Raw genomic sequence first — 25,524 nt, 5'->3', positions numbered from 1 at the left:
AAAGGCTATTATAAACTGGAGTTCAAAAAGGTCAAATGATTGAGTTCAAAGTTATTTTGTCTACTTATAAAAAAAGACTATTACAAAGAGTTTTAAGAATGAAGAATCATCATGATTGACTTAAGGACAGTACGGGAATATAAAGGGAAAGCTAGAAAGTTAAGATTATCTAAGAACGTTCATTTAAAATATTTTTTAAAGAGAATAGCTGAAGAAGAATATTGGGGATAGAATTTTTACTTTTTATGGTTTTTTAGTACGGGAATATAAAGGAAAAGCTAGAAAGTTAAGATTATCTAAGAACGTTCATTTAAAATATTTTTTAAAGAGAATAGCTGAAGAAGAATATTGGGGATATAATTTTTACTTTTTATGGTTTTTTTAGCTAGAAAAACTACACTCAGTTTGGTACTCATAAGGGAAGGGGTAACAATGCCTGACAAGAAATGTACTCATTTCCTTACTCATGTAACTGTAAACCCTCTGTACAGCATCTTTACAATAAAGTAAAAGTTAAAACAAAAGTTAAAATAGTAACAACAAACAACTTTTCCACTAAAGGATATGAAGAGATTATCTCTTCTAATTGGGAAGCTAAAATTAAAGTTAAACTCTTGGTTACTAATAATGTTAAATAACAATAAATAATAATAATGTTACACACAAACACAAAATACTGCCAATTTTTGAAAAGTCTTTAATATTTTAATTTGATCTAAAGCATATTAGAACTAAACTTTCTGTTAATCTTGTTAAACTAAAATGAAAGCATTGGAGTAAAGCTGCATCTATAGATTTATTTCCCAATATTAAAAGAAAATTCATTTGATTAAGGAACATCATTTATTAAGTTTAAATTAGTGTAAATACTGTCCAGCAAGTCTATTACACCAGCAGATTTGTTTTTCTTTTTTGGTGCAACTTCAGGGCCTTGTACCCAGGCCCTACTGTACTTTCACTCAGCTTTTGTGGTCATGGTTGTGTCTACCACTTGAGCTATGCCTCCAGGAGAGCTTGCCTCACTAGTAGCCAGGATTGTAGGCATGACCCTGAAGTGCCCAGCCCTAATGTTTTTTAAAAACTGGAAACTGTCGAGTTTTCCTAGAACTCTCATCCTGAAATTATTCCCTATTCAAAAATTCTGTGTAGTAGTTTTGGATAATTCTGATGCCAAAAGTAGGTTTTTGAAAATTCCAAATAAGATTCTAGTTTTAGAAGCATAAATTATAGAATCCTATTCCAACATTACTGCTCTCATTCCTATACTTTGTAGAGCCGAATTAAAAGGGAAAATAAGAAAAATGAAATAATATCAGAAATGCCTTAATATAATTTTCTGTAATACATTACTCCCATATCCTCAAATCTTTGTATCTCAGATAAAACTTTTAAAATCACCAAATACTCTTCCAATTGACCTACAAAATACCATCAGTATCTACCATTTATTAAATGTAAATGTCTTTTACTGACAAACTCACATACACCATTTGATTTGGTCACCCAAATGGTTATCACAGCCTGTTTTTCAGTGATGAGGAAAGAGCCAGAAAAGAATTTGTAGCATTAAAATGCAACTATAGATGGAGTGACTTTATTGTAAAAAAGTTCCAGTTTCCACAGAAATAAAGTTGATAATCTGTCCCTTTCATCCTCTCTCTAAATTTAAGAAGAATCTAGAGTAAAACTAAACTCCTTTCAGATAATACTTCGCCTCATGAGTATCTCTGAAAATTCCTTTCTTTTCATTCTTCAGTGACTTTGACACAAAGGAAATCTTAAGCCAGTCAATAAGTCTAATTGCTTCTTTTTCTGACATATGCACCTGATCTCTTTAATATAAAGATTCTTTAGTAAAAGGTTTTCGTTGTCTGTGAAAAATGAGTTTCACTATTAAACACATAAGGAATATTGGTTCTGGCATTTTAAAAACAGACGTGGACACGGATTAAAAAGGTTTTGTCTAATATCTATAAATGACATTAAAACTGAATTTCCTAAAGTATGTTAAGCTCGATAATGGAACTGATATCAAGGTAAAAATGTGAAACTCTGTTCCATTTTCCTAAAAATATTTTTTCTCATGCTTGTTGGATAGAGAATCATTAGCACAAATGTTAGCACACTGACTCATGTTATATAAAATATACACCCCAACTCAGTAAGAACTATGTTGAAAATGAACCATTTAACATGTGGGTAGGGATGGGAAGGAAAAACTAGGAGAGAATGAGAGAAGGGGTGACATTGTCCACAAAGAAATGTACTCATTACCTGACATGATACAGTAATCACTTTGTACATGTTTATAATAATAAAATCACAGAATAATTAAATGGTAATGAAATTTTCTAATAATCAAATAATAAAAATATAATTCATAAAAATAAACAATAATAACAATACATAATAATACATTTATAAGAATAATAAAAAATTAACTCAAAAGGAAAATATGGTTAAGAAATAAAATGCAAGTCAAAAAAACTATACCCAAAACATGTCTCCTGTATGCTTAGCAAGAAAATGCTTGAATTTAGAATAAAATCATAGTTATTAATCAATAACACTGTAGCGCATTCTACCACATTTGATGTATTTCAGATGTACATTAGCCAATTGATTGATAATCTACAACAAAGTTTAACTCTTAACAGGCACTAGGTAAAATAGCTTTATCTTTTTCAAATCTTGAAGCCTAATATTGAACCATATCACTTCAATATTATGACGATGATTTTTTATACTTTCAGCATGGCTCATTCTTGATTACCAAAGCTAATGGAGGGGACTGGGAAGGTGGCTCAGTGGTAGAGTGCTTGCTTTGCATGCATGAGGCCCTAGGTTCAATTCCTCAGCACCATGTAAGCAGAAAAAGCTGGAAGTAGCACTGTGGCTCAAGTGGTAGAGTGCTAGCCTTGAGTTGAAGAGCTGAGGGACAGTGCCCAGGCCCAGAGTTAAGGCCCTACGACCAACAAAAATAAAGAATAAATAAAATTTTTAAAAAGCTAATGGAAGGCAAATGATCTCACTGTGTTTACTGTGACTGTGTTCTAGAATTATAGAACGGAATATAAATACACATTCAAAGCTAAAGAATAAAATCCAAAACAAACCCTTTAGAGTTGATAACCTCCTTTTCTAAACTAGTATCTCAGGAGATAAAAAAAAAATCATGCTTACAAATTTGTTGTCCTTTTCCAAATTCTACCCTAGGCATCACTTCTGGGGAGAATTATTATTGAGGAATATATACAATAAATACACATGGACTTTACATTTACTCTCAATATATATTATTAAAAGTAAATGTCAGAGATGTTGAGCATTTCTTCATGTATTTCCTCTTCAGAGAAGTCTCTTTTTAAGTCTTTTTTTTTTTTTTTGGTTGGTCATGGGTCCTGAACTCTGGGCCTAGGCACTGTCTCTCAGCTCTTCAGCTCAAGGCAAGTGCTCTACCACTTGAGCCACAGCCCCACTTCCAGCTTTTTCTGCTTATGTGGTGCTGAGGAATCGAACCGAGGGCCTTATGCATGTGAGACAAGCACTCTACCACTGAGCCACCTTCCCAGCCCCTCTCTTAAGCATACTTATTAATGGAGAGGTTATTTCTTTGAGGATTTTGGGGGCAGGAGATTTATTTTTTTGCATTATAAGTATATTTTAGATGTGAGGTCCTTGTCTGTTGTATGACTAGTAAAAAAATATCCCAATTGGCAAACTTTCTATTGATCTTGCTAGCTATGTCCTTTGCCATTGCAGAACTTCTGCTGGCTAATGCAATCCCATTTGCCCAAACTTTCTTTGATTTGTTATTTTTGAGTTTTTTTTGAGAAAATTTTGGCTTGTGCCAAGGAGCCCTAGAGTTTCTCCTATTCCTTCCTGTAATGTTTTCAGGATGTCTGCTTTTACTTTGAGGTCTTTGACCCATTTGGAGTTGCTTCTCATGCACGGCGATATATAAACATCTAACTTTAATATTCTATAGGTGTTTAACCAATTTTGCCAGCACCATTTACTGAAGAGGCTCTCTTCTATTTGATTTTTTTTTTTGCTTCCCTTATGAAGATTAGAGGTGGCTATAGATCTACGTGTTTGTTTCTGAGAGCTCATCTCTGGCCATAAAAAAGTGCATATCAAAACAACATTGAGATTCCAGCTCACCCCAGTTAGGATGGCTATAATCAAGAAATCTAACAACAACAGATGCTGAAGGGATTGTAGCCAAAAGGGAACCCTATTGTACTGTTGGTGGGAGCATGAACTTGTTCAACCACTCTGGAAAGCAGTATGGAAGTTCCTCAAAAGACTAAACATAAAGTTCCTCTGTGACCCAGCAATCCCACTTCTGGTCATTTACCTAGATGATCACAAACAAGACCATACTAAAGCTACCAGCACAACTCTGTTTATTGCAGCATGACTCACCATAGCAAAGATATGAAATCAACCCAAATGCCCCTCAGTAGATTAATGGATCAAGAAATTGTGATATATATATATATATATATATATATATATATATATACGTATATATGTATATGATATACTTGGAATTCTATGCTTCATTCAGAAAGAATGACACCACCCCATTTGTAAGGAAATGGAAAGACTTGGAAAAATCATATTAAGTGAAGTAAGCCAGACCCAAAGAAACATAGATCCCGTGGTTTCCCTTATTTGCAAACATCTGAGATATGTCTAGGATAATCTTAGCAGATGATCAGAATAGCTCAATAGCTATGTACATATGACTATATGAGATGATGTTATGTGAAATGAACTCCAAAACCTGGGCACAAGAGGTTTTTCTTTGTTGTTGTTTCTTTGAAAGTACTATGTGATTTCTTGTTTCTTTTGTATGTTCTTTCCCCTATGGTTGATCCCCTGTTGTATTTGATTTTGGTACCCTGGTATTGTATATACATTTATCTGAATTAGAGAAGGGATGAGGAACAACAGAATGGTGAGCCGAAGGACAAAGGGGGAATGAATGCACAAATGACATACACAAGACAATATGTTGGAAATGATTTGTATAACTGGTGGCGGGGTGGGGGGTTGTGGGAAAGAGGGAGAGGAGGAGAAAAAGGAGGAAAGGGGTAACAAGTTTGAGAAGAAATGTACTTATTACCTTACTTACGTAACTATAACCCCTCTATATATCAGCTTGACAACTTTAAAAAAAGTTAAAAAATAAAAGTATTCAGTACATGCCTTAAGATTTCAAACTTTTTCCATAAAGGAGTTGGGTAACTAAAGATAGTTCAGAGCTACTAAATAAAGGTAGGTAAGAACTACCTTGTTCAATCCTAGTTTTTTGTTGTGGTTGTTGTTGTTGTTGTTGTTGTTTTTACTTAAGCTTATTCTAGGTAGCTGTTAAGACAATTTTTTTATGATTTCTTTTTTTTATTTTTTATTGTGAACATACTGTACAGAGGGGTTACAATTACATGGGCAAGATAATGAGTACATTTCTTATCAAGCATTGCAGCCTCCTCCTTTGTTTACCCTTTCAATCCTAGTTTTATATCAATACTTCCCATTCTTAATTTTTATACTAATTAATGTCAGCAGTACTGTATGTAGGAGCTATACATTAATATATAGATAGATGTTTCTTTAGCTCCCATTTTCATATAAAGTGAAACTATTTACAAATGGAAGTACTTTTCCTTACTTTTATTTCCCTTCTCCCTTACAACTTAAGGGAAAAACTACATAGAATGTTGAGCCTATGTAAATAAAGCAATGGAAACTACTATATTCTTTAAAGATGGCGGGCCCAGGAGTCTCGGTATCCCTCTTGGAGGATGCACTGGTTTGCATTGAAGGGACTTGACTCATCATCAAGGTAGACACCAAGATCTCAGCACTTAGCCCTCTAGAGCTGTTGTGCAGTACTATATAAATGCCTACACAACTGTCATTTATTTTAGGTCGCAAGTTCCACATTTTGGTACACCAGACATTTTAACTTATTTTTTTCTGGATAGATACATGATATTGCTCCCAGTCTATTAAATTTTCACAGGATTTTTAGTAAATGAAGCTTGAGGAGGTTGCATTTTGATTAACAGGACTGACACTGGAGTACAGCAATCTTATCCTGCATATTCACTGCACTTTTCCCAACGTAGCATCATTAATATTCCCTTTTCTTATCTACAAACTGGAGATAGGAAACAAAGAGCTTCCTTCTTGTAGTTGTTGCCATTTAAAGATCAAAATATAAATCAGATGATGATGATGATGATGATGATTGATGATTTAATTATTCCAAAGAACCTTCAGCCACTTTGTCACAGAGTTAGAAATCATAATATCTGAGTTTGGAGATTAGGTGCATTTTTCCTAACACTTCTATGTGAAGTAGTACATTAACTCAAGATGCTTCTCCATTCCTCCAGTCTGTATTTTAACTCCATGAATACAGTGCTCAAGTTAGTTTCTCAAAAAGCATTTGGAAAAAAATGTAAAGAAGTTGCAGCCCTCCCCAGGCTTGCTTTACACAATATTAATCTACATAATTTGAAAGAATGTTTCATGCTTAAACTCCAGCCCAGTGAAACCAACTGAGGCACCCAGCACAGGCCATTGGAGAGCAAGAGAAGACAAAGGGAGATGCACGTTTCCAGTGTGTGTAAGAAAACACTGTAAGCCAGCACTGAGTGCACTCTTGAAGGGATGTTCAACAGACATACTAGAAAATAGCTCTGGCAGACCCAAAAGAGGCAGTTTTTTACTGTCACATCCAGAAACCACTCACTGCAGGAATGTTCTAGAATAGAACTAGCTCCATGGTCCTTACTTATACCTCCAGAGTGTAATGGATTCTTCCTAATCTACCAAAAGTTGGATACACACAATCGCCCAGGAACTTCATATTGCTTGTGTGAAATCACAAACCAGCACAGGCAGGAACACACACAAACACCGCTTCCAGAATACAGGGGATGAAAAGGAGACTGAACCATAAGGGGGAAGAGATCCGTAACTGAACATTTCACAGGAGGTGACACCAAGTTGCAGGCTTATAAGTGTTCTCAGAGAGCAATTCACATCTGCAATACTACTTCTTCCAAGGTGTGAGAACTCAAAAGATATGGGAGCCTGTGCTTGCACACACACACTCTCTCTCTCTGTCTCTGTCTCTGTCTCTGTCTTTCTCTGTCTCTCTCTGTCTCTCTGTCTCTTTCTGCCCTCTCTCTGTCTCTGTCTCTCCCTCTCTCTCTCTCTTCTGTCTCTCTGTCTCTGTCTCTCTCTGTCTCTGTCTCTCTCTGTCCTGTCTCTGTCTCTCTGTCTCTCTGTCTCTGTCTCTGTCACTCTCTCTCTCTCTCTCTCTCTCTCTCTCTCTCTCTCAAAATACCGGAGCACCAGTGAGGTGGTCCAACCTCTGGTTAGTGCAGATGATGCCCCTTGTGCCTCTGACTGCCTGACCCAGCACAAACTTGACCTCATGTCCTGGCTTAGATGATGCCTGAGCCCAGCATCTCTTTTTGGAGCTCAGCTTACCTGGACTGGGCTGAGCCCTGTGAGCTTTCCTCAACTTCCTCCAGCCAAGCTCTTCATCCTCCTGCTGGCAGCCGCCTGGCACCCTGGTATCCAGGAGCAGCACACACTGGGTCCGTCTGTATCTGAGGTTCCATGGCTGCCCGCCTGTGGCTTTCTGAGTGGTAGTAGTAGTGCCAAGCACTGATCGGGGCCCACAGGGAATGGTGTCTGTTGTTCAGATTCATGCTGTGCCTGGGTACTGGATGGAGGTGGCTGTGCCCATTTTGCTGACAAACCAACCAAGATTTCGCTGGCCCCAGGTACACTGGGCTGTGGAAAGGAGCATCAGTGTAGAGAGAGGGGCACCATCTCTGGGGCTGGAGGGAGACACTGGGTTCCAGCATAAGAACTGCTTTAAGGAGTCCAGTGCTGGGGGCTCATACCTAGATACTCAGAAGCCTGAGATATGAGGATGATGGTTCAAAGCCATGACTCTTATCTAGAATTAACCACCAGAAAACTGGAAGAGGCTCTGTGCTCAATGTGGTAGAGCGCTAGCCTTGAGTGAAAGAGCACAGGGGTAGTGCCCAGGCCCTGAGGTCAAGCCCCATGAAAGACAAATGAAAAGAAAATTGCTTTAAGGGAATGAGAGGGTAGATGAGTGTGAGAGGGAAATACTAGACGAAAAACATCCAGAGGTGCCTTCTGGAGGTCAATCGATTTTAAAATCAGACACTTCTCAAACCCCAGAAACAGTATGTGTAAATGCAGGTTTCAGTTGACTATGTCCCTACATCAAGAGCCACCACTGAGGCCGCTACTGTATGGCTGTCTTTACAACCAGGTCCTCCTCTTCAAATCTGTAACACTTTAGCTATCAGGTTGCTAGAGAAAAGGTTCTGACTCCATGGGACTGAGATAGGCCATGGTTTGGGGCTTGTATTTGTTGTACAGATTTGCACATGAAGACATGGGTCCCATACTCTGCACTACTTGCAATTGGTGTGGCTGAGACTCCTTAAATTTTCTTTCCTGAAATGTGGAGTAGGCACAAATATACAAATATACTACATCTCTGACCTGTGGAAAACATTCTGATAAATGTCAGGTGTTAACATTAGAGCAGTCAAGGTATGGTGAGCACAATCATGTCCCCTCTATGGGGCTACCTTTGGTTTTAGAAAGAGCAGAAAAGATTCTCCCTAGAGATGTGATGGTTCAGGAGTCTACTATGGTGCTTCTCTTTGAAGTCCATCTATTGTGTTCCCCTTGATTCCTCTTGGGGTTCTGTCTCTCTCTCCAGCAGACTCCGGCCTGGCATGCTCTCATAAGTTCTACAGAGCAGGAGAAGAGCACTACCTCTCAGCATTCCATCCTGGATACTAGGTTCAGATAATTCTTTTTTTTCTCCTTATTGCTATTAGCTTTAAATTTGTGTGCTTTATTTGTTAAACGTTTTATAGACCCAAATGCATGCATATCATTTTAGAAATTGAGCTTTATTTTTCTCTGTATACCTGTAAGAAATGGTGTGGTACTTTGAAATAAATCACAGACATGTGGGTGGCTATTATTTTGGTTTGTGCTCCAGAAGTTCATGTGGTAATAAGAGAGAAGAATCAAAAAGAGGCATTGCCTTTTCAGCCATGGTTAATAAATAGATTTATTCTATTGTAAAGGTTCATGATTCAGAACCTCAGAAGTAATGCAGTAGAAGGAAGTTCCCCCCCTCCCCAAACTGACCAATTTAAACTAATGCATGATGGTCTCTTGTTTTTGTAGCTGGGACTTTGTCAATTTTTGCTAATTTGTGAGCATGACCAATGAGTGTAAACCATGAGGATGCTAATCTGTAATACTAGATTTAATTTTATTAAACTTTTTTGTGCTGGTACTGGGGCTTGAAGTCAGGGCATTATGCTCACACTTGGATTTTTTATTCATTTTTTTGTCGGTTGTGGGGCCTGAACTCTGGGCCTAGGCACTGTCTCCTCAGCACTTCAGCTCAAGGCTAGAGCCACAGCACCAGTTCTGGGTTTTTCTGCTTATGTGGTGCTAAGGAATGGAACCAGGGCATAATGCATGCAAGGCAAGCACTCTACCACTGAGCCACCTTCCCAGCCCCAGGCTTGGCTGGTCCTCTACCACTTGAGCCACAACTGTATTTCTGGCTTGTTTGCTTCTGAATTTGAGATAAATTCCACAGAAAAAACTCCTGTCTTGTATAGGGAGAAACTATGAATAAAAGAGGATTACTATACCATTAACTTATGTAAATGCAGTTATTGTTGTCTTCATTACATGCCATTCTCTTGAATATGGTGTGTCTGCTGTTTCCTACTCTCTGCCCTCTGTCCTTGACTGCTGTTTCCTAGTCTCTGTCTTCTGTCCCTGCCAATGCTCTGTCCATGCCTCTGCTCCTTCACACTGCAGGCTGGACAGTTCTGGAAGGTTCTGTCTTCTATTTTGATTAAATCTGAGCTCTCGTTGGAAGCTTTCTGAATTGCCTAGAGGGGTTCCATAGGGGATTCAAGAAGAGTCCTGATTACTGTTCTCTGCTTGTGGGTGCCACAGATAAGGGTTTGTCATTTGTCTTATGAAATGTGTAGTAACCAGCTAATTGTGAGACTAAACCTAGAGTAGAATGTGGAAGGTTGATCGCTTTGGAGCCAAGGAAGCAAGCAGTGGCTTGGGGATGCCCAATCGTTTCCAGGGGAAAAGACTCCAAATCACCTATTGGATTTCAAAAAGGAATTGATAATTAGTGGAAAAATCAAGTCTAGGGGACTCAGGTTGTGATTCACCTCAGATGGATGGACCCAGCATCACTTTCAGAAGAATAGGAACTTAAGAGGCTCAAGAAGCTGGCCTGAAATCTTCATCGAGGTTCTCCATGCTTCCACACCTCACCTGCCTAAAGACCAGCTTAAAAAGACCAGAAAATGTCAGCATTCAGAGAGATATTTCTCTATTATAGACAGTAATGTTGATGACACAGATGCAGTGAGGGGCAAGTACTTCTGACTCTGGTGTGGTCAGTTCTGACTTCTGAGAGAACAATGAAGTATACCCACAGCAATCGCTAGAGACCCCCACTGAAACTCCTACAAAACACTTCAGAGTCCTGAAAAGACTCCAGAGAGGCCTATACCAAAACTCTCAGAGCCCCCTAGCCACTTCACAGAGATCTTAACAGAGACCCCAGAGAAGATATCACAGATTAAATAATTTAAATAATGATTAAAATATGATGAAATGTTAAGAAAATACACTGATTGGTACTTGACATCTACTCTATAATTGTACATTAACGATTCTTAATAATTGTAGGTGGTTGATTATTAATCAGACAACAGCATCATCTAGGTTGTCTGGTGCCTCTGCACAAAAGTGCACAAAGTCTTCTCAAAAGGAAACAGGATGAAAGATTCAGCAAGATCCTGAATTCATTCATCCTGACAAATCCTAAAAGCTTTCTGTTGTCCTGAAGAGTACGTGCTTATGTAAGTGTGTGTGTGTGTGCATGCATGTGTGTGCAGGTGTGTGGGTGTGTGTGTGTGTGTGGCATAAGGAGCAAAGAGAGAGAAATTTGGCGCAAGCGTCGGTCCTCAGAACCACTGTCCCATGCACTACCATACCTTCTAAAGAAGCTTCTAGGAAAACCACATGCTGACTTTCCTTCCACCCAAGCTGGCACAGAAAGATCATCTCTTTCATTTTTAAAATGAAACAAATTTATAGGAAAGTGGTACACATTTTATTTAACGAAAAGCCATTAGTAAATTCAGGTCTTGCACATTTTAGAACACACAATAACCTTTTTCTCAACCATGAGCCATGATAAACATGCTCTAGTCAGACAGGACACATTTTTTTTTTGGACAGTCTGTTATTTAACGAGGAATGTGGTATGAGATAATTACACCACGTAGTCTACTTTGGCAGAAGCTGGCTGCAGACACGAGCTCTCTGGACATCTCTGACCCTGTCTGCAGCCCACTTGATCTTGATAGGGGGGTATTGTGGATCTTTGTGACCAGTCTGGTGACCATGACCCTTATTTCCTATCATTGAGCTTTCCTGGGAGTCACAGGAACCTGTCTGGTAGCTGAAATGTCTGTGCAGCAGTGCCTGAGGTTTTCCTTTATGCACCTCTGGTGGACCATCGCCATGCTGAAGTCCCAGTTTGTCTACCATAATCTTCCCAACAGCCGTCATAAGTGTCTGGGCTTCTGTTGTTACACTGTGCATGAATGGTCTCCTCTGGGTAAGAACGGATGAACATTTGGCTTTTGGCAGGGGGTTATTCTGCCTTCTCTCTTTGGTACTAGCATTGGCAAAGTGCAGAAAATTCTGCACCCTTTTGTGGACATGACTTTCTGTAGAATTGTATGCCTTCTGTGGGGAAGTTGGAAATGACTTTCTCCCAATGGCACCTTGTTCATTAACCTCAATAAGGGGGCTGAGCCCACAGGACTGGGAAGGCCTCACCACTGCCCGCCTTTCTTCGGGCAGTTCTGATGCAAGCTTCCTAAAGCCCTGCCTTCCATCAGAGGCAGTGAACATTTTACTCTGATTCTTTCCTGTAACCTGAGCTCTAGAGCTCTTTGTTTCTGGCTGTTCCTGGCTGGGCCTCGTCCCCAGTTTGAGGCTACACTTGATTGGAGGAGTTGATATTTTGCTGCCAGTCATGATCTGGGATGTAGAGCCAGAGGCCCAAGAAGGCAGGCTCACTTTGGTGGAGAGTTTGTCAGTATGGCCATGTTGAAAGATCCCAGCTTTCTGGTGCTGGAACTGTTTTTCTAGTTTGAGTTCCACTTGTTTTTGAATCTCGCTAACTACCCAGGATTTCAGGTCTGTATATACTGGGTCTTGCAAAATAGACATGCTAGATGGGGAGCAGCTTTTCTTGGGCTTAGGAGACCCTGAAATGTTTCCATTATTCATTATTTTGGAATTTTCTATTACACTGGCTCCCCCAGTTGAAGGAGGTGTCTCTTCGATCTCAACTGTTTCACTTGTCTCAGCTACTGAAAGCTGGGACATTCCTTTAATGTATGGAGACGTCCTGCTAAGGCAGGGCTCTTCGAAGGCTATGCTGCCACTCATCTCTCCTGGCTCATGCATAGCAACTACTAAATTTGGATTTGGCTCAAATGTTCCCTGCTCAGTCTCCAGAATGGGCCTGTTCTTTCTGGGGTACTGAACGTCTAGACTGTCCTGGCTAGATGGAGCAGCCTCTGCTGGCCCATGGATGTCACCAGATAGAGTACTGCTCTGAGTTTTTAGCAGCTCTGTAGGCTTATGGAAAGAAAATGGATCTTGTACTGTGGGAGATGGCATTTTCTTAACCATCTTCTCCACTAGACCTTCCTGAAGATCTTCCTGGCTATTAGCCACCTTGGCAATGGAGCTAACCTGAGAGTCCGTGGAAGGTGGGGAGGAAATGGCAGGCTGTGCCAAGGGTGAGGCTGGAGTCTCATGTAAGTTGAGAGTCCCTGGGTCACTGATCTGCATTTGTGGATCCCACTTGTGCCTCACCCGGTATCTTACAATATGCGTTTCTAGAATCAGGAGAGTTTGGGCATCCAGGAAGGAAAGCTCCTGGGAGGTGTTTGCGATGGCTGGCAAACACTTGGGGCATGATTGATTGGTGGATGTGACATGGGCATTGGGTTTGGGAGAGGCATGGCTAGCCGCGAGGCAGGACTGCCGCACACACACTGGGATCATGCCCTCCTTCATCTGGTTCAACTTCCTGCCCATGTGGAATGTCAAGACTTTTTCTACATGTTTCTTGGTTGAGGTATTAGGTAAGTAACTGCTTGTCTGGTCCTGAGATGTTTTGGGGATGATACAGTCACCTTCTGAAAGGTTGGCCTTGTACCCCTTCACTAGGGTGCTTCCTGAACTCCAGGCTTGATCTTCAGACAGATCCCTTTCCTGATAATGCTCTACACCCTTGCTTGGGTCATTCAGTGCTACCATTGCTAGGTCTATCTTCTGCACACTGTTGCTGCCTTTACAAGGGATGGCAGAAGGCTGGGATGGCTGTGCTAAGAGTTCATGCTTGCACTGTGCCTGGCGCTGACCATTCACTGTCAGTTTGCCTGGAGGTTGCATCAAGTCCTGTGATACTGTTTGTCTTAAGGAACAGCCAGGCTGTTGTTCATCTCCAGTGGTTGGCTCTTTGTGCTCCTGGATGTTGGAGCTCATAGAATCACCAAAAAGGTTGGAGACCAACTTGTAAGTCTGGGAGTCCTTGCTGACCTGGGGAAGGTTGCCAGTGGGTGGGATAAGTGCTTCTGCTGTTGTTTGTAACTTAGAAGCTAAATCCTTCCTCTCATTTAATTGCTGCAAAGACCTGTCTAGATCTTGGTGCTCATTTAGAATGAATGGTTGTTTCCTATGTTGAAGTGGAGAGTAAGGTACATTCCTAATCTTGGATGGGGAAGGTGGCGGGTGATTTTGGATAGAGCATGGGAGGTGGGGCTCACTGTGGATCTGAGATACTGTTGGTGGAATGTTTTGTGACCAACGTTCAGATTCATCCATATTTGGGCGCAGGGTCTCTGCCTGGGAAAGATATGGAGCATCTTTAGGTTGAGGCTCAGTTGAGCAAACGTAATTAAATGCAAAAGATAGACGTTGGACAGTGGATGACCTCGTTTGCTTCCAGGAAAGATGCACCAAGGACTCACTGTGCAGAGAGGGCAGACCCCAGAAAAGCTGGGTGCCATCCTGCTGTAAGTGATTAGCAGATATCCCGGATAAAATGAGCTGCTGGGGACGGGCAAGCTGTTCTGGTTTTCCTTTTGTGTTGCAAAAGGATTGTGGGGTAGCAGTGTCTTGCTCACTGTCCAGTGAGCTTAGTACATTCCTCAGAGATTTCTCCTCCTTGTCTTCTCCCTCCTTTTCCCTCCCCTGACAAATATCCAGTGTGGGTTTATTACTGATCTCTGTCTCCAACAGCTCCTGGATGTCAACGTTGGTAGCAGGTGGGGTGGTACCAGGTGGGGTTTCCATCAAATCACAAGGAGAAAAACCCAGGATTGGATCAGGCATGGAAGGAGGGCAGGCCACAGGTTGAGAAGAAACTGGGGTAGAAGAATGTGTAGGTAATAGGGATGTACTGTCTCCCAGAAGATTCAAAGTCTCTGGAGGCTGAAACACACTCTGGGATGTGTGTGACCCCAGAGAATCTGAGGAAGAGATCGGCACTGTTGACAAGGGAAAGTCTAAAGGCTCTAGGCAGTCAGTTGAAGGAGCAGGGGAGGCCACTGGGAACACAGTGTTGGCAAAACTATCCTCCTCAGTCTGCCAGGATGACTGATGATCTGCAGAGCATTCTGAATTGAGCATTTCACCTAGGCCATTTCCTCCTAAGAGATCATGAAAGCTGCTGCTGTCATGGAGCTTTCCTATGTAGCTGTAGGAGACAGGAGGCATAGACTGCAATCAGCAAGACAGGCTCTGATTGAAGGAGAAGAGCAGGCATGGGTACCTGCTGTTCATACCTAAGTTCTACAAAGCCCTTACTCCCCTGCATCCTGAGTATTCAGTCATACCCCAGACTAACCTGAAGTCTTCCCTAGCTCTGTGGCAACCCCATTCACTAGAGTAGAAATTCAGGCAAAGGGACAGGTGGAAAATCCTTACCTAGTTAGAAGTGTAACCAGGTCATAAATCTCTTCCAGCTGCTCCCGGGAACAACCTCGATCTAGAAACAGAGGCAGGAGTTATGGCAGACAAGGAAGGGACCCGGGTTCTTACAGGTGGCAAATGAAATGTCTCTTTGCAAGAGACCGTTGGAATATGAAACTAGACACAGTAAATCAAGCATGTAGCCCTGCCTGTGAGGCAAGAGATTAGAGAATTCTGGTTCAAGGCCAGCCTAGCCAAAAGCAGTTTGTAAGTGGTATCTGTTATCCTGATATGTCATTTCCAGACACAGGAAAGCACAAGTAGGAGAAACTCAGGCTAGACAGGCTTCCATGTCAAGTGAAACTATCTCAAAAGTATGTAATGCAGAAAGGCACTGAAGGCAGGCATGATTGAAATGGCAGTTTGCCTAGTAAAAACAAGAAAGAAAAATGGATCGCAAGCCTCTGTCCACAGCCACAGTGCTAGGAAGGCAAAGCAGAGGGGCAGCACTTGGTTCCTTGTATGACAAGCTCTCCCAACCTCCAGGACCTTCAGAACTGCTGTAGGGGAAGAAGAATTTGTCCCCTGGGTGTTAGGAAAGTGAAAATCAGTTCACGTTGTGCCTTAAAGTCCCACCTCTGGATCAAGGCAGCATTATTCTCTAATCTCCAGCCACCCTCACTAGGCTCCATCCAACCATGGCCCACTGCAGCTTCATTCCAAGCACAGGACTTGAGAAGTGTCCCCATGCCTGATGTCTACTGTAGGAGTCTCTCTCGAAGGGCACTGCCTTGACTTCTTCCAAAACCTGGCTCTTGTCAGAAACCAGCAATCTCCTCTCCCATTAGGAGGAAGGAAGGAGCCTACCTTTCATGGTGCTGCTCTTCTTCCGGCTCTTGATATGACCTCTCCTCTCCACATGACACTGAGAGACAAAGAAAGAGACTTGGATCCTCTCCTCTGCCTAGACATGCCACAGATGTTCACACTTCCTGAACAATATTACATTCTGCTTTCCCTGTTTCCTTCTCTTATGTTCAGTGCTGGTGAAAATGATTTCTGCCTGTCTTCCTGAACAACACATTGGAATGTCTATGTAAAGTTAAGACTCCTCATGCACGCCCTAAGTGCTCAGGGCCACAGCTCTGCAGGTACCTCATAGCCACCAGTTTGACTTTTGCTTCCTGAGGCTAGGGTTTACTCCCGCCTCTGATCAAAGCCTCTCAAGGACTCAGCACAACCCTTAGACCAACCTATTCTTGGAGAATGATGTGGCCTCAGTCATTTGCCATGACAAGGAGACCATTGAGCCAGTGCTCAAGTAGCCAGCAATTAGGATCCCAGTCCTTGGTTAGCAAGGAGCAAAGTTTGGCTTTACTCTCACACTTTCTGGCACTTGCTGACCACCACACAGGTGGTTGGAGAGCTCAGTAGATGACCTCATGCCTACTGAAACCCTGCCCTGTCCCAGCAGTGCTGCTTGATTTGCAAAAGGAGAAATGGCATTTTTTAAAAAGGGTCATTTGTGCTGTGTCTGGCTCGAGGGCTCTTACCTTCCTCGGCTTTTTCCATGTCTCAGGTGGAGGTAACGGTGGGTTACTCGGTATGTAAAGGGTTATTAGGTAGAAGAGCCCCAGTCCACACAGAAAGGCAAGGATCAAATCCATTGCCGCTGTGGTGATGCTGGGGCTCAGCCATGGGGTATTGTCGCTCTTCAGATTAAAGAGAAGGTTCTCCATCATCTGAATCGCACTGTCGCTCTTGAGCAACTGAGCTCTGGGAGTTGCCTTCAGGAGCAGGCAGTGAGGCTCACTGTTGCATCACAGACTCAATCACCTGTGATGTGGCCTCCTCATCACAAAGGGATTCTGAGAGAGGGAAGGGCAGGGGAAGGAGAGGCTGCACCCCTCAACCCTGCCTCCACAGTAGCACATCCTTCACTCTACTGGGCCTTGTAGCTCCCCACATCCAATTCCACTTGCCCAGTCTTTCAGATGGATGTCAGTCCATTCACCATGCTTTCCCCTTGAACTCTAGCTCTGCCCAAATTGTTTCATCCTTTGGAGAATCTTGGTTTGAGCCGACCAATCTCACTAATTTTCAAAGTCTGGACCTCTCCTAGGGATGTTAGTTACTTTGTAGAGAGGTATTTAAGATATGTATTCAAATGTTTTTTTCTTTCATGCGATTGTTTCTAACACATAAGATGATTTCTTTGTTGCTTTGTATGACCCTTCCCCATAGTATAACCCCTGCTTTCACTGTATTTGATGTTGTTGTTATTTGTGGAGGGGAAGGGAATAAACAAATCATTTAAATAGGGATACAGGTGGACCCATTGCAACAATAAGACATACAAGTCGTTATGTCAAAAACGGACTTTACAACTTTGGTGGGGGGCGGGGAGGTGGGAAGGGGAAACAAAGGAGGAGGCTACAATGCTTGATAAGAAATGTACTCATTATCTTGCCCGTGTAATTGTAACCCCTCTGTACAGTATTTTCACAATAATAAATAAATAAGTTAAATAAGCAAAAAAAAAAAAAAAAAGAATCTCCTCTACCCATGTAATTTTCTTCGACAACAAGGTTTCATTTTTATTAATATGGAAAGTGAACTTATTTTATACATATTAAATTTTAAACATTTAATTGGTGTTTTCCATGTTTAGAAACACCAAAATGGTTTAAAGTTTTTATTCTTATTTATTTTTTCTTATTCTTATTTGTAAACAAAAGTATCTACTACTTTGTTATTTGAAAAATTGAATGAACAGAATATAAGAAATTAAATAATTGTGCCAGTTACATTTATACTTCTGAATTAGCAAATTTGTACAAAGCTTTACTGACATGCTTTTCACACATTTAATGAACCAGATATGTCTTTCAAACAGAAGCAAGCATTTCCTGTTTCTTATTATTTTTTATGCTGGTTCTAGAGGCTTCAACTCAGGGACTAGTGCTGTTCCTGAGCTGCTTTGTTTGCTCAAGGCTATCACTGTACAACTTGATCCACAGTGCCATTTCTAGCTATTTCTGTGAGGTTTATTGGAGATGAGTCCCATGGATGGAAGGGAAGCAAGAGAAAATGAGGGAGGAGGTAACACTTTTCAAAAAGAACTTTACTTATGTAACTGTAACCCCTTTGTCCATCACCTTTACAATTAAAAAAGAAAAATGTGTCTCACAGATTTTCCTACCCAGGCTGGCTTTGGGCCATGTTCTTTAGATCACAGCCTTGTAGGTAGCTAGGATTATTGGCATAAGCCACCAGCACCTAGCTTACTTGCTTGCTGCTTCCTTCATTTCTTTCTTGTACTGAGATTTGAACCTGGACCTTCTGCTTCCTAGATGGGTGGCTTATTATTAAACTAAACCTCCACCTCATTTTACACTATTTTTTTTTCTGGTGCCAGTTCTGAAAGTCTCATGAGGTTTTTATTTGAACATCAGTAGAAATTCACTTTTAATTTAGTTTAGTTTCTGTGTATGTCAAAACAAGGTGTAATTGTGAACAAGTAAACACTTTTTTGTAAACTTTAATGATTACAAAGAAGAAAAGACATCTACTACCTAATGGGTGTACATTTAAATCCAATGTTTGCCACATTTTATTTTTTTTTTCTTTTCTTTTCTTTTCTTTTTTAATTGTGAAAATACCGTACAGAGGAGTTACAATTACATGGGCAAGATAATGAGTACATTTCTTATCAAGCATTGTTGCCTCCTCCTTTGTTTCCCCTTCTATCCCTTCCCATCTCTCCCCCCACCCCCAGCTGTCTCCCCCCTCCCCCACCAACGCCAAAGTTGTAAAGTTCGTTTTTCACCATAACGACTTGTACATATCGTTGTTGCAATAGGTCCACCTGTATCCTTATTTAAACAATTTGTTTTTTCCCTTCCCTTCCACAAATTATACCAACATCAAATACAGTGAAAGCAGGGGTTATATCGTGGGGGAGGGACATACAAAGCAACAAAGAAATATCTTATAAATATGTTAGAAACAATCACATGAAAGAAAAAACATTTGAATACTTATATTGGGGTTCATTTTGCCTAACATCAACTTATCTAATCTTTTCAGGTTGTCTCAGACATATACTAGTTATTGCAAATAAGGGAAACCATGGGGTCTATGTTTCTTTGGGCCTGGCTTACTTCACTTAATATAATTTTTTCTAAGTCTTTCCATTTCCTAACAAATGGGGCCATGTATTCTTTCTGATGGAGGCAGAGAATTCCATTTTATATATATATATATATATATATATATATATATATATATATATATATATACATCACATTTTCTTGATCCATTCATCTACTGAGGGGCATCTGGGTTGGTTCCATATCTTAGCTATGGTAAATAAGGCTGCAATAAACATAGTTGTACTGGTAGCTTAAGTATGGTCTTGTTTGTGATCATTTGAGTAAATGCCCAAAAGTCGGATTGCTGGGTCATAGGAGAGGTCTATGTGGAGTCTTTTGAGGAACCTCCATACTGCTTTCCAAAGTGGTTGAACAAGTTTACACTCCCGCCAACAATGCAGTAAGGTTTCCTTCTGTCCACATCCCCTCCAGCATCTGTTGTTATTAGAGTTCTTGATTATAGCCTTTCTAACTAGAGTGAGGTGGTATCTCAATGTTGTTTTGATTTGCATTTCTTTTATGGCTAGGGAGGTTGAACATTTCTTCGTGTGTCTATTGATCATCCTTTCCTCTTCAGAGAAGTTTCTCTTTAAGTCTTTAACCCACTTATTTATTGGGCAGTTGTTTCTTTGAGGATTTGTTGTTGGGGGATTTAATTTTTTGAGTTCCAGGTATATTTTAGATATGAGACCCTTGCCCGTTGTATGGCTAGTGAAGATTTTCTCCCACTCTGTGGGCTTTCTAATGATCTTCCTGGCTATGTCCTTTGCCATGCAGAAGCTCTGCAACTTCATGCAATCCCATTTGTGCAATCTTTCTTTGATTTGTTGTGTTTCAGGGTCTCTATTAAGAAAATTTTGGCCTGTGCCAAGGAGACCTAGGGTTTCTCCTATTCCATCCTGTAATGTTTTCAGAGTGTCTTTTTAACTCTGATGTCTTTGATGCATTTGGAGTTTATTCTGGTGCAGGGTGATATATAAGGATCTAGCTTTAGTTTTCTACAAGTGATTAACCAATTTTGGCAGCACCATTGACTGAAGAGGCTGTCTTTCTTCCATTCTATTTTTTTAGCTCCCTCATCAAAGATTAGATGGCTATAGGTCTGTGGGTTCATTTCTGGGTTTTCAATTCTATTCCATTGGTCCTGAGGTCTGTTCTTGTGCCAGTACCAAACTGTTTTGATTACTATGGCTTTGTAGTAGAGTTTGAAATTTGGTATTGATATTTCTCCAGCACCATTCTTTCTGTTAAGGATCATTTTTGGTATTTGGGGTCTTTTATTGTTCCATATGAATTTTTGGATTGCCTCTTCTGTTTCCTTGAAGAATGAGGATGGAATATTAATAGGTATAGCATTGAATTTGTAGATAGCCTTGGGAAGTATTGCCATTTTCAGATGTTGATCCTTCCAATCCAGGAACATCGGAGGTTTTTCCACTTTCTAAGTTTTGTTTTGTTTTCCTTTTTCAGGTTTTTAAAGTTTTCATCTTAGAGGTCCTTCACTTCTTTGGTTAAGTTAATTCCTAGGTATTTTTTTTGTAGGGCTATTACGAATGGAGTTGCTTTCCTAATTTCAGCCACGCTTTTCTCATTGTTTGTTTGCCACATTTTCTCATGCTGCTTCTATAATTGTTTTAAATGCAATTTTTTTGGTTTTGTCCAGGGCCATGTACAGTGTAGGTGAGTGTACCACACTGAGTTACAACCCCACATCAATGTTGGAATATTTTAAAATTCTTATTTCATTATTATTTGTTCTTTATTAGTAATTTGCAACTAGAGAATAAGCACAAATGATAATAGTATGGCTGTTTGTCCTGTTGCCTCTGTAAAAACTGCTTAGTAATAAGAAAACCAAAAATAACAAACCCAGAATCTTCTAGTTTAACTAATGAATTAACCAATTAATTAATTACTAATTAGTATATACTGGATTTTATCTACTCAGTTACCACAGGTAAGATATGACCATTTAATGGCAGTAGGTTTATGCCCAGGGCTTTCAGCCTCTTTGCAGTAAAAAAGCAAAAAAAAATGCTGAACAAATGATCACACTAGCTATATAAACTATTTTATGTCTATTAATATGATGTTACTTTAGCAAAATGGCTTCTACATACTTGTTATTTTCCTCTAAAGAGTCAGCAACTATTCTCAAAATCAGTTCGTAAAAAATAATCTGTAGTGATTAGTAGTACAACACATGATTAGCAATCTGTGGTGATTAGTGGTAGGATACATGCTTAGCATGTCCAAGGCCCTGAGTTCAATCTCCAGTAATACAAAGAAAGGAAAAAAAGGAAGGAAGGAAGGAAGGGAGGGAGGGAGGGAGGGAGACAGGAAGACAGGAAGGAAGATAGGAAGGAAGGGAGAAAGAAAAAGAAAGAAAAAGAAAGAAAGAAAGAGAGAGATAGAGAAAGAACGAAAGAAAGAAAAGGAATGAAAGAAGTTTTCTTCCTTTGTCATGTGAAATTTATGAATGTTTTTTATTAGAAGCAATTATTTTATTTCTCCCTCAACAGACTACCATTTATCTGTTATACATACATGGCCATCCTGTTAGTACTGATAGCTACAAGCTCTCTCATCTCCCAACACTTACTTACACTGCCTTTTAGCACGTGGCCAGGTTTATCCATTATAGAAAATTTGCAAAAAGAGAGCCTTGTCATTTTACAGTATTTATCTTCCAAAGTAACCCAAAGACACTCTTCTGTCTCCCTCAGTCAGAGACCAAAGCCTGACTTCTAGTGGCAGATTTGGAATTACTCATCATATGTTCTTCCTCCCATAGAAGGATGTGCTCTCCGTGTGTTCTATCTGGATCAGTGTTGGTTCACACACTGTGCTTTGGGGTGATTCCCAGGTCTAACTTTAGAGAAAGTGACGCTAAGATTTTGAGGTCTATACATTCAACCCTATTTTATCATTAATACTAATATTTGTTGCTTTCTTTTCTAATTCCATTTAAATATTTAGAACTTAAAGGGGTGAAAAAAGGTTGATCTCCTGAGGAACCATCACAAGTTTGATACGGAAGCATCTCATCAAATAAAATTTCTTTGTGCCCCTTTGCAGATCTCTCTCCCTCACGTTCTCTGCCTCTCACACAATAGTCATTTGGTTGCTGTTATGTTGAACATTTTTGTTGTTCTCTCAACTTACCCTTGTCACTTTTCTTCTTCAAATTATGGTTGCAGAGACCCTAGGGATTAGGCTCTCCAGGCAATTTTTCTGGGAGTGATGATGGACAATCCCATAGCATCACAGGGCAGAAGGAAGATTCGCGTCATATGCATCTGTCCTGGCTTTATGCTTTTCTGTAAGTTGTGACATTCATTGATAAATAAGTACACGTATTGAGACTCTTTCCCTAGGATTTTTTTTAAATCTTTAAGTCATTGTGCAACAATTCACATCACAAGGTCTGTTTGATCAATTCCGTTTTCCCAATTCATATTGTTTTGAAAATTAACTATACATACTAACAATACATGATTTTTACATGGTATATAAAACAAAATATATATTTTGTATTATGTACAAAATATAAATGTATATAAATATATATGTAATTTATATAAATTATTTTTTGTGTATAAAACAAATATAAATGTATATAAAACAAAGACGTATATAAAACAAAACAAAAATAGCAAGGCAATCGGTAGGCAGGAACTTACTGTGCAGGTCTACTTGCATAATGAGTTTTAAAGGCTTTCTGTCATGAGCTGAAACAACCAGGGACAAGATAACAATGGACACCAGACCATGGATTGAGGTTTGGCATGGCAGGGGCCTCAAGTCTTGCACCAGCTTCAAGGGGTCCTGGGTCTATTTTCCAAGGTATTCATTGAGTAGGGAACAGGTGCATCCACAGAAAGGGAACTCACAGTTTCCTTGAAGTCACCAGCACCAGTAATGCAATACAATCTTAATCCTTAAAGTCACAAGCACCAATCATGTGGTATAATTTAACTCAAGTAAGAAATAAGTCCTTTATCTTAAGAAGCAGGTGTAAGCAGCAAATGACTGACGGTTAGCATAGATTTTTGTCTGTCCCCATATTCCCAGAAAGTTTGGCCTACACCTGGGTAGAAATGCGAAGGTCCTTCAATCCAGGACTGATTGACCTTTTCAGGAAACTCTCAGCGTTCTGAGAATTTATGTTGGGAGGAGGCATTCCATCCTCCCAATTCTTTTGGGTCTCACAGCTTGGCTTTTGGGGACTCTCACAGCTTCTTTAGATATGGAACACTTAAGTTTGTCTTATACTTCATTGAGTAACACAAGCCACATGGCGCATGGTAAATTCTGTTCGGCAGGAAAATGTAGTCCTGCCTTAGGAAGGGCAATGGTAACCTTCCAACAAAAACATTTTTTACAAAGTAGCTGCCACTATTTGTGCAAGATATCAATTAATTTTTAGCATTTTACTATTAAAATATTTTACCAGTTATTTCTAACTAAGATATCCTTTATAAAATCAAGCAAAGCTATATATTTCTTCTTTATTATGGTTTTTATCACAAACCAAAATTTACTTTGATCTAAAATTATTTATATCTGTCAATGCTCTTATAATCTTGTCTACTAAGAATTGAACATAATAAATCATACTCTTATATCATAATTACCTAATAAAAAGAGGTTGCATTACTCAAAATAGTAAATCATACTTGATCATTTGTTGTTTTCTGTAAGCATACTATTATAGATTGTTAGATTATTATACCAAGAATCATTTCATTAACTTCCTTCTTATATGCATGATAATATTACTAACAAAAAACCACAATTATGTATTGTCAAAATGGTTAAATGCATAGGAAACTTACACAAAATTCTTTCTTGTTGTAATGATTATGAAATTGTGATGGGGAACACAAGATTGAGTTAAGCTGATGGATTGCTAAATCACATAGAACTAAGGCTTTAGTAAGTCAATGACATTGTCTCAATGTGCTCTATAATCCAGACAGTCTTCCTTAAATTGGTATTATTTCCTACTTATACTATTATGAATAGGAGATATTTATTTTTATAACCTCTTAATGACAGAAATGTATTTATCTAGACCATTCTGACATTCTGTGTAGCACCAGCCTACTACTGAAAAACAGTGCACATTTAAAATATGTATTTCAATAATACATAATATATGTTAAAATATGGAGCAATTTTTCTGTGTATGTTTGTTCTGGTCCTGAGACTACATCTCAGAGCCTGGTGCTGTCCCTGAGCTATTTTGCTTAAGTCAAATGCTCTACCACTTGAGCCACATTTCCACTTCTGATTTTTTTTGGTGGTTAATTAGAGATAAGATAATTTCCCATTAGAGGAGTATCATAATTTTACATAAATCCACACAGTGCAAATTATACATGCACCCAGATTGTACAGTAGAGCTATTGCTCATGGACTGCAGACAATTTTATTGTATGGGTAAGATAAATATATCTGTGGTTAGACATGTCTAAAAATACAAAGAGCATAGTAAAAAGAGGCCATAAAGGTAAACAATGCCATACAGATTAGTGTACTTACCATGACCAAAGATTGCAGAACTGGGACTTACTCTGAATCAGTCAGTGATGAGTGATGTGAAAATTCTGGCATGCAGAAATTTGACAGGCCATAGTTACAAAATTCATTCTGTCAGGATACCTGCCATATGGAGGGAGACTGTTAGATTCTGCAACTCTGTAATTCTTTGTTGATCCTCTACTTCAGATTTACAAATTACATAGGTTGGGATGAAGGGATGGAGAAAGAGAAAGGGAAAATACATAATCTTGGGAGATTTTTAGGGCCAATATTTGAGGACAGTGTGTTCAGCCAACATTTCATTAACCACAACATTTCATTGGTCAGAAGTAATCATAACTTGTCTGCATAATGCTAGGCAGCAGGAAAAAGCAGATTTGTTATGTCCTTAATATGTAAAGTAAGGCTTCATGATGATGAACACTTTTTCCTTGCCACCAGTAACTTCGTGTTTTCTTGATAGGAATTATCCTCTTCATGGTGAAGAGTTCAATATGTGAAGCAGAAGAATCATTGGCCTGGTACTAGACATCACGTCCAAGGTAAAGTCAAGGCACTTAACAATTTGGTACAATCTTTATCTTGTCATCTTCTGATCTTGACCTCTAACTTCAGCAAACCCGTTAAGAGTCATTGGACACCTGTTGTAACAAATATGCATGATCTTCCCTGTTATTAACGTCTA

General features: G+C 39.7%; 1 protein-coding gene across 1 annotated transcript in view; it reads right to left on the bottom strand.

Moving 5' to 3' along the window:
- The window catches only part of LOC122113647 (spermatogenesis-associated protein 31E1-like), an 81,253-nt gene that overhangs the window by 39,437 nt on the left and 16,292 nt on the right, over nt 1-25,524 (bottom strand). The window contains exons 3-8 of the mRNA XM_042686710.1: nt 16,692-16,925; nt 16,006-16,102; nt 15,154-15,214; nt 11,479-14,923; nt 9,836-10,001; nt 7,516-7,695 (exon numbers count right to left, since the gene is read on the bottom strand). Coding sequence (XP_042542644.1) covers nt 7,516-7,695; nt 9,836-10,001; nt 11,479-14,923; nt 15,154-15,214; nt 16,006-16,102; nt 16,692-16,925 — 4,183 coding nt within the window. The remainder of the gene's footprint in view (nt 1-7,515; nt 7,696-9,835; nt 10,002-11,478; nt 14,924-15,153; nt 15,215-16,005; nt 16,103-16,691; nt 16,926-25,524) is intronic.

This window comes from Dipodomys spectabilis, unplaced genomic scaffold, assembly GCF_019054845.1.
Source record: "Dipodomys spectabilis isolate Male_0828 unplaced genomic scaffold, ASM1905484v1 ptg000098l, whole genome shotgun sequence".
Taxonomy (NCBI): domain Eukaryota; kingdom Metazoa; phylum Chordata; class Mammalia; order Rodentia; family Heteromyidae; genus Dipodomys; species Dipodomys spectabilis.
This window is presented reverse-complemented; position numbering and strand designations above follow the sequence as displayed.